Source organism: Montipora capricornis, chromosome 13 (assembly GCF_036669925.1).
Source record: "Montipora capricornis isolate CH-2021 chromosome 13, ASM3666992v2, whole genome shotgun sequence".
NCBI lineage: Eukaryota > Metazoa > Cnidaria > Anthozoa > Scleractinia > Acroporidae > Montipora > Montipora capricornis.
The window spans coordinates 9,878,070-9,888,069 of NC_090895.1; the positions used below are offsets into that span (position 1 = coordinate 9,878,070).

Below are 10,000 nucleotides of genomic sequence, written 5' to 3' on the forward strand. Positions count from 1 at the left end.
ACCTCACTATCAAGCTGAATATTTGGTATATCGAAAATGGCCTATAAGCGTGCAAGAGCCTTGAGTCGAGAGGTTGTATCCAGCTGTCTATACGATAGGCACTTTATACATGGAGCCAACGCTTGCTCTCTTCTTCCCTGGAATCCTGCTCGATTTCAATTTATGGAAATCCACAAGACAACGGAAAGCCTAAATACTAATCCGTCACTGTTTTGATGTATTGTCGTTTGTCTCACGTAATGTACTTCTTGGAGCAAGCATCGCCCCTACCAATTGGCTGCTCAGGTCTTTCGGGATTTTAACAGCCGAAGAACTATACATACGCATATGTCGGGCCATCCTTAAACAGAAGGGGAAATGGCCAATACCGCCGATAATTGTAAATGTAAATGCTGTGTTTATAGTGGAAGTGCACTTAGTTATCAAGTACTTCACAGGCACCCCACATTTAAAAATATGAAAGAAACAATTCAAAATTAACAGAAACATGATTAAGAACCCCAGCTGGCAGGGGACAACCATTTGGCTATTTACAAAGCGTGGTAGAGTTGAATCCGGGACAACCAGAAATAAATCTAAACCAGAGGCTAGAACGGGATTTGAACCAAAGGAGGAACCGCATGCAAACCCAACACTTAACTACAGGCCCTCCCCATCTGCTTGTTAGGTGATTGCTACCTACAACTCGGTCGAAGGTCCAGAAAACTAGAAGACAAGTGCAAAACCTGCAGTCAGGTTATGGGCTCTACTTTGATGCTCATAGGTTTGTCTATTCTGGTCACAGAGTCGACGGCGCATTCAAAACGAAACATACCTACGATTACCAAACCCTGAATACTACCTCCATGTTGAGGTCAAAGAAGCTCTTCAAACATTTCACTCCAAAGCAAAGGCGATGGCCAGAGAAAGGGAAACAAGGGAAATTTGCACGTTTTTTGACATCGCAGGAACAAAGGATGTTAAGCCTTAAGAGTGTTTCCACGGCACTGATCTTGAAAGGAAGTATGGGTAGAAGTTTGCCATGTAGCCCGAGAGTCCTTCTTTTCTGTCACGAAGCAGTACCACTGACGATGAAAGACGTCGCCTATCAACATCCGCTTGTGTGGGTCCTGATATTTCCGCTAAGCTATTAGAAAACGAATTTACGTCAAAAGGCTTTGAATTGAATCAGATTTTTGATCTTGCCGACTGTGTTGCCGGTTTGAAATTTTTCACCCAATCTCACTCCCAACAAGATAATCGCCGACAATTTGCGTGGGAAAAGACTTAAACGAAATTTTGAGGCAAGCTGAAGGTAATGCCCAACTCTACTCTCTATGTCCACGATCAATTTTAATGCGACTGATACAGCAACAACAATGAAAACAAACCACCTTCAAGTTGATCAGCATGTTTTTTTCTTTTCAGATATTTACAAAGCATTCAAAACAACTACAGCATCGTTTAAACTGACTTTGCATACCTTTCGATTAAAAACAAGAATATATCTTTTAACCAACTGAAGAGATTTGTACTCATTTAAACTCATAAATTCCTATTGTGCGTCCCTTGGAAAAAAATGTACATCTTTGTCTAGTTTCCTCTAACTAAAATGACCTAATATTATATAAAAACCGTAATCGTTTCTTAGCTTGCTTTTTGTCTGAAATTACATTTCGGAGGGTCTTTGTTGACTTTATAAAAGGAAAAACTAAAAATCAGGAAAAATTGAAAGGAGATTTCAACAATTTCTTAGCTTGCTTTTTGTCTGAAATTACATTTCGGAGGGTCTTTGTTGACTTTATAAAAGGAAAAACTAAAAATCAGGAAAAATTGAAAGGAGATTTCAACAATTTCTAGCACTTTTTTTTCTTTTTATCTGCCCACACCTTATATGAGACCTATCGGTGGCCTTCATTCTTCCGTTAGAATGCATCTTTCGTGATAATCTTCGGATGCTACTATTCTGTGAATCGATGTTGTGAACGCTTTGTCCATCTGTCTGTCTAAATGATTGTCTATAGGTAAAGCTCCATTGAAAATAGATAAAACTGTTTGAAACTGAGTCACGATCCATTTACAGACGTTTGAATGGCTGAATTGTACTGAATGGCAACAGCTTTGACTCATTCTTTAAAAAGATCTGCGAAATCGTCTTTTATTTATTGAGATCTCCATCCAATTTCTTCCAACTTCTTTTTGAAACGAATCACTGCTGGGTCCTGGTATAGCTGATTTCTTAAGATCGCGGTCACTTCATGGCGTAGATATCAGCAGTGCTCTTTCCACAGCAGCAGTCACTGAAGAGTTCTAAATTCGTTTCTACGACAAAAAGCAAAATTCTAAATGAAAACGCTCAAACCTCACACCTTATTTACTTCAATCGAGAAGTAGCACTAATCACTCTCACAACAATTTTGCACATGCTTCGCATTTAAAATAGGGCTGCTGTTACCTAAAAAAAATGTTGAGCATTTATTAAGGAAGTATAGAGAGGTAACAAGAATATATTCTGAAGTTGAAGAAACGACGAGGGCGACGGAAACAACAACGCCACAAAACAATGATATCATTGGTTAACAAAGGCAAAATAATCATCAATCAGCACGCATTTTTAGCTTATCTTGTTGCGGTATTCTATATAGAGATGGCGTAAGATCACCAAATGTGAGGTTTGCACGACAACGTGTGCATGCAACAGATATTTTTTCATTCTCTAATCTCACTCTGAAACCGCTCGTATTACGTTGTTTTTAGGATACGTCGTTGACACTGTACGAGGTAAACGAGGTGGAAAACTCGAGACAGAGATGACGTTTCCATCGACATCGGCGCCGTAGATCTTAAAGTCCCTATTTCGCAGTTAACACAGCGCTCATTTTGCGCTTCATGATCACTGTGGCAGGAACTTCACGGAATTGCATTTGTGCAGTTCATGCTGGTATCCAAGAATTCCACTGGAATCAAATATACCACAGACACAAGGGGTTGTCACTCTTTGTAGCTTTACTTCGCACACACTAAAATAGGTGTGGTGAGACATCACCTCGGGGTTTTTTCGCTAAACGGAAAAGACTAAGGCTATTAACCATTTCGACAGTGGGAGGCGAAGGCAAACTTTTTTACTCGATAATTAAGACCATCATTACTTTGGCCAAAAGCCACAAACAGTTTTCGTTTTGACTCTGATTTTCCGAGAACATGGCGCGAAAATTTTAAACCAATCACAAGGCAAATCAACTGCTCTTAAAGGCCCACGTTCACCCTACAGGCATTGCGCGCCAAAGGAACAATTTTCATATATGAAAATCCCGTAAAAGCTGAAATTCATCCAATCAGATCGCTACGATAAGCAATGCGAATTTCCATAACAAAAACAAACGGTCTAAAAGTCTGTCGGTTGAAGGCGAGCCTTAAAGAAGATAACTTCATTAGCTTCAGTGACTATAAACAAGCCAAGCAAACCGTTTTACCTTCCCAGGCTTTCCCTTCTTTTTCCTGGACTTTTTCTTAAGTCCTGATCCAAGCTTGTTAATGGTGGCAAAAGTTATTGAGTTCATGCGATGCGTTACGTTGATCTTCATGTTATCCAGTCCAGCTGAGAATTTGCAGCGCATGGTTTGATTATGAGTCAGAAAAACAAACAAAACTTGCATAAAACCAAAACATACATACATAGCACAGTGTGAGTAAATTTCCCCATTGTTCGAGTCATTTATGAAATATAGGTGTGAAGGAAAAGCCTTCAAAAGGTACAACAGATTGACAAAAATGGTTCAGTATGGATCGCTCTACTATATTCAATGCAGAAAAAAAAGGGTGAGTGAAAGGTTTCTCTGAATTTGTGGCATCAAAGCTTACCGTTCATTCGTAATTTGCTTTGAATTTACGATTATCATTAAATTAGGACATTGTGTCCAAAGACTTGTGGAAGCGGAAAAAAATAAGGAAAATAAAAGTTATATCCGTGGACTGGATTTGAACCTGGGGCTTCTGCTCTTTACGAACCGCATCTTCCTGCTTCACCACTGAGGATCAAGACACCGCATTATTTAAGAAATAAAGAGTTAGGCCTTGATTTTAAAATGTTTAGCTTTTTAATGAAGTTTGGTAACCGACCTCATGCAGTGTTCAATATTGTTTGTTTAAAATGTTGTGGTGGTGGTCAAGTGGTTTGGTGACGGGTTAATCAACAAACATTTCCAGGTTTGGGTCCTCTGTGCATTTTCCAAAATTCATAGCACACTTTCAGAATAATAGTAAATTCAGAGCAAATTAGGAATCAACGATAATCGTTAAATGGGTTGAGCCATCATCCGCTTCGCTCCAGTTTTCGGCTTTTCCTCTCGGCTATTTTGCACGCCCTCTTGACTATCCAGAAAGCGATTGCCAGGAGTCCAAGGAACAGTCGTTAATTGATGTAATCGCTAGGCAGTCAAAAATCCTACAACAGTATAGATTGTTTCCTTCACATTATGCCCGTATACCCCATCCCTCCCATTACTGTGCTGGGCTTTTTAGTTTAGGCCTCTTAAGCCTCAACGAATCATACTCAGGTTTATCAATGTGCTCTGAAATCTCACGGCAGTTTATAAATAGGGGGAACCGCCACCCAGGAAGAACTAAAATATGATTGCTGGGGACGGGGGGAGGGGAACTTTTTTTTTTGTAATTTTAAGGGCCGGGTAAGTAAAAATTGATTTGTTCAGTAAGTTGTTGTACCTTCTTTCCGATCCATCAGTGCCTCAAGAATCTCTCTTCCTCCAAGGTCACCGATCAAATTATCATCCAAGTCTAGTTCCTGTAAAGCTTGTGAATGTGTGATTAATCTAAAAATATCAAACAGGAAGTTTATTGGAAATTGTCGCTGTAATTCTCTATCACGTGTGATGACCACTGTCTTTCACTGGGCTTCCAGGACACTTTGATACTTGCCATTAGTTGCAAAATATCACTTTCTGTAGTTTTCCACAGAAACTAGCACAGGACATAACCAGTGGGAGGTCGTAGGGTTGTATGCCCGCCTAAGCAACACTCAGAGTCAATACTGAAGAGAACGTGCTGCCTTTGTATTGACATCTGCAAATGGTTTGACCTTCAAGTCCTCTCGGATAAGGATCATAAACCGTTGGTCCCGTCTCACAACACTTGAAGTTATAAACCTGGGACGTTTAAGAACCCACAAACTGTTCGCGAAGAGTAGGGGCTAGAATTTCCGATGTTGTGGTCATATCTCAGCCACACCACTCTTCTATTTTTTGCCGATTTTTTTGGGGGATCTGCTGTTAAGATAAAGTGCATTTTTAGTTGTATCAGGGTAACAAAGGTCATTCAACAGGAATAATGTACACTTCCAGTGTAAGAAATGAGTGGCGCACGCACTGCCAAGCCACGAAAAATCTCGTCGTCAAAGAAAACGAAAACTTGTAAACAAACAAACGTGAACGGCCCTTGGCCAGGGGCCTCGGGGGGTATTTGAGATGTCGGGCACAGTATTTCACAGCGGGTTAATAACACTTGCATATTTAGTCAATCGACATAAAAAGAATAACTTCTTGATTACAATACTCTTAGAAAGAGCGTTTAACCTTCGCCAGTTGAGTGATATTCCCGGTATCAACCAATACGAAGACGGACTACAAAAGGCGTGGTACCTTAGGCGCATGTGGACGCATACACAGCTCTGTGATAATTTGTGCAATAACTATGCCCCTAGTATGGCAACGGATCCGTAATATGTTATGAGGTGTTATCTGTCGTTCCTTTTTTAATACCCCCGTCCCTTGTTCCGCCTCTTTGTTGCTGTTTGTTAATCGCCATCTTGGACAATCAGTTGGGTTTGAATGAATTCAAACAAAAGCTCAGCGTGAAGCGTAGTGAAAACCGCTTGAAGAGTTGTATCAAGATGCTGTCACCATCTCCTTGAAGTAGAACTACACTTATTTTTCAACTTACTTTCTGAGCATCTTCATGCACATGACAGGACCAAGAGAAGATCCTAGTCCATGCGCATCAATGCCGTTGTTCATTAAATGGAGCTTTTGTATCCAGGGACCAACTGGTGGAGGCGGCGGTGGCTCCTTCTTTTTGGCACTTTTTTTCTTTTTTCTTTTCTTCCCTTTCTTTCCAGTGGACGATAAAAGAGACCTGGCACTATTGAGAAAAGGGCTGATTACGTGATTGTGTCATGTAACGTGTATGCTACAGCAATAGGGATCTTACATGCATTTATTTTGAACTGATAAAAGACCATGTCGTTGGACAACTTCTCCCAGTCTGTAAATATTGGAACTATTCAGACAGGAGTCCCATGATATTACTATTTTGGCCAACTTGATTGACCGTGGTTGGGTGGATGTTTGGTCCAAGATAATAAACTTAAAATTCATTAGTAAGTCCATTGACGTTAATGGAAAAGACAATGACAATTCGGTTCACAGAGATAACAAAGACGGCATTCAAAAGAGGACTATCAAATATTTCAACTATCCCTATACAAAAAAGCTCCTCAAGTACTGTATGCCTTAGAATGCTTGTTCAATGGTGTCTAAATTGATGGGAAATTGAAAATACAGAATTTGGGGAAGGAAGGGCAAACTAGGTTTTCTGGAGAAAAGTTTGGTGTCCGTTAAAGAGCCCCAGTGACGATAATATTAATTCAAAACTACGTTAACTAAACATTACGCTATCAAAGTTTTAAGCCTTGATTTCAAAAAGACACCTATTTATTTTTACTGGAATTTTCCTATTAAGTGGTCCGTCATTACTAACTTTAAGCATTCTCGACCCCAGAGCTCTTCTCTTGACTGGGGGAGAGAAGAGCTCCGGGGAACCCTGAAACAAAGTGTCTTGTCATTGGTTTTCGTGAAGAACAATCAAAAGCGTCTCTAATTGGTGCATTCATGTTAGCACGAGGAGTGAGCAGGCACCGTAAGGTTCAATTAGCCAAGGTTTGGCTATAAGAACCCTACGGTGCATGTTCTCCGACATAGAGTTTCCCAGAGCCTTGGGTCGATCCGAGGCTCTGGTGACGAGAGAATGAACTTTAAGTTCTTGAGAGAGCTGGATCGGGGAGAAAATGACGTCAAAGGCTTACTAGTTAAAGGAAGGCAATGCGTGTGTACGTCGCAGAGTAAATATGCAGCACGGGAATTTTGGACTTTCAGACTTTTAAACTCGCGTTTTGCATATATAATTCATTGCATTCACACGCTGAAATTTTACGCTAGTGAGCCTTTGACGTCAATTTTCCCTGGATCCAGCCCTCTGAGGCCCAACGTGTCAGTTTTGAACATGAGTAATGACGGACCGCGGAATATAAAACTTACGCTTAAAGTAAACGGCCTTTGGACAAAAATCATAGCTCAAAATTTTGCCAGTCAGTTGTTAAGCAAACACTTTCAAAATCTGAAGAAAAAAATGGAAGTGATTTTTTTTCCCTTTAAAGGCTTCTAACTCAGACCACATTTAAAGGGATCATTTACTCTCGCAAATGACTGATTCCTGACCCCTGTACACCTGGGCCCTTCCCCTGAGTGTACGTATCCCATTTACCTTATTGGTTTGCTCTTGACAGAAACTGAAGATGTTGGTCTGGACACTGACGCCATAGCTGATGGCACACCTGGCACGGTTAATGCATTTGCTTCATTTAAATCTTTCTCTTTTTTCTCAGCTCGTTCAATGGCTTCCATTTCTGCTGTGTCTGCAAACAGTTTGATCAGTTCTATTGTGCCCTCGCACTCTAAAAAGTTCCCATCAAGATATAGATCCCTGAAGGAAACATATGAAAACGTCAGAAAACAAAAACACACAACACTTGATCGAGCCAACAGTCCTATCTGACTTAACCTTGCAAAGACCCTGGTAAATAAGTACCGGTATGTACCTTTTTGGAAACAAATTTGAGGGCCACATATTTCCACTTCAACAGATGAACTGTGTTTTAAGACTGATGTGAAAAACAGGAGCAGATGTTTTTCAATAAGTATAATTATCTCAGTAGGTACACTGTAATTAGCAATCACAGAGAGGCACAAAATGAAATATTAAAAGCTGTACAATGTTTATGCTGCAGCCCATGCTGACATCAACATCAAAAACTATTCATTCGACTTGATTTATTCACGGGTGTGATCTCCACAGGACTGGAATACTCTTAATTGTGTGTAGTTACCTCAAAAAGCATAGTATTATTCATGGCATTTTGTACTTTTTTGTATAAGATGAAGTATCAAATGCGAAAATAGCCCAACTTTAGGCCTTTGCAAACAAGACCAATTTGCATCATCCAATAGCCTGTGTAGCAGGTAGTTTGGTGAATTTTAGACGGTTCTTTCCACTTTCGATTGATCGTTGGAATGTAATGACTGTGCAAAAACCTCCGACTCCCTACCTCCTCCCCTTCCCCTTAGGTTGCTCTTTTAAATTATCATCACTCGATATTAAAGTCAACCCCGGTGAAAAGATGCTTCCAAAATCCACCAAACCGCCTGCTATGCAGGCTGAACAATTGTCCTGGATCTGCTGACTACCTAGATTGAAAATGTGCAGACTATTATCTGTCGGCTTTATACCTAATAGCAGTGTTAGAGACTGTTTTGCCGAGTAACTCTCCACTGGTAGGGCCAAGGTCACAGTAATTAAGGCTCAGACGTAATAGGGTTCGGTTACTTTGAAGGCCTCTACAAAGACCATTACAGCCAGCGTCACCAAACCTAAAACATCAAGTAATACATTTGGTAAAAAGTCGAGAACGTAAATTTAGAGCAATATATAGATCACTCACTTGTCTAAGGTATACGCGTGTATCAAGCGTATATTGTGGCAGAAGAGCCACCAGGGGTCATAAAAATGGGTTGAGCATAAGCGTTCCTTACCCCATTTTTCTCATGCACTGGTTGCTGCCACCAAAATGCTCGATCAGTACTCCAAGCACATGAGCCTGCTAGCAGGCTATGTGGATTAAGAGGCAAATGACAAGCAGTGACCAGATCCGGATTTTCAAAAACACACACAAACAAACTATTGGTACTTGTATTTTCCCCGACAAAATGTTTCCCTTGTTTATAGAGAGCAATAAGTTTATTATGGAAGATCAAGATATATTTGCAAAGGAAAGAAAAATGCCTATACATACTTGTTGTAATCAAGAAGAAGTGCAGTCAGATTGCTCATACATATCGACCTGCAAGCAAGGGAAGCATTTAAGGTATAACATTGCCAGAATCTATCAACAATTCCTTAAAAGAAGAGAGACACCCTTGAACCTGACGGATCATGATCAGTTGGGGAGAGGGGAGGGGGGGGGGGGGGGGTGGCAGTTAAGTGGACCAATGCATGGTAAACCAAAGTGGTTTCATTACTGTGAGAACTGCAGTTGAATCGGCCAGAAAACCCCATAATTCCACACTGAATTTTTACAGTTGCTGATTCAACCTAATAGGCATCACATTTTCAGGAGAAATGGCCAAATAATGCAATTTCCTAAAGATAATTGGCTTTTATGTTCATTCGAAGAGTTGGGCTAATTGGCATTAGTATATACTCACTCAGTGATCTTGGTGTTTCAAGCAATCTGATTGGTTCGCTATCTCGGAGTAATTGAGCATTATTCACTCCCTACGGAGTGAATAATGCTTGATCCAAACTGAACAAATGGCATTTATGAATCGCAAATATTGAGAATACAAAATGATGTAGTGTTACAGAAGACAAAGAAGGCCACAAAATTTGGCTTGAAAGTTTTCAAAGGTAAGAGAAGAGTTCATACTTTTGCCAACCAGTGTTTGACTTTGTTTTTCCAGATAATTATTGCTGAAAATTAAACAATCTTCACACCAACAATTTGTTTCACTCGGAGTAATTCTCTCTGGTAGGGCTGGTCGCCCACCAAAACGAATTTTTACTGAAATCGAGGAAATAAAAAAGAAAGTTCCGCATGGTTCCAAGGAAACAAGACGGGTCATTTTACAACAAACTAACGCTCACCTCAATTAGAGCCACCATTTCATGTGCATCC

The 10,000-nt window shown here is 40.3% G+C and overlaps 1 protein-coding gene and 1 pseudogene across 2 annotated transcripts in view; both read right to left on the bottom strand.

Moving 5' to 3' along the window:
* LOC138030463 (uncharacterized) overlaps positions 1-847 on the bottom strand; it is a 6,468-nt pseudogene extending 5,621 nt beyond the window's left edge.
* A 527-nt stretch (positions 848-1,374) lies between these two features.
* LOC138028356 (ribonuclease inhibitor-like) overlaps positions 1,375-10,000 on the bottom strand; it is a 38,403-nt gene continuing 29,777 nt past the window's right edge. The window contains exons 5-11 of one of the 2 annotated variants that reach the window (XM_068875857.1): positions 9,119-9,166; positions 8,556-8,696; positions 7,534-7,752; positions 5,935-6,132; positions 4,702-4,808; positions 3,453-3,577; positions 1,375-2,301 (exon numbers count right to left, since the gene is read on the bottom strand). In XM_068875857.1, the coding sequence (XP_068731958.1) occupies positions 2,290-2,301; positions 3,453-3,577; positions 4,702-4,808; positions 5,935-6,132; positions 7,534-7,752; positions 8,556-8,696; positions 9,119-9,166 (850 nt within the window). In that variant the 3' untranslated portion in view covers positions 1,375-2,289. The remainder of the gene's footprint in view (positions 2,302-3,452; positions 3,578-4,701; positions 4,809-5,934; positions 6,133-7,533; positions 7,753-8,555; positions 8,697-9,118; positions 9,167-10,000) is intronic. The other variant, XM_068875858.1, reaches the window with a different exon arrangement.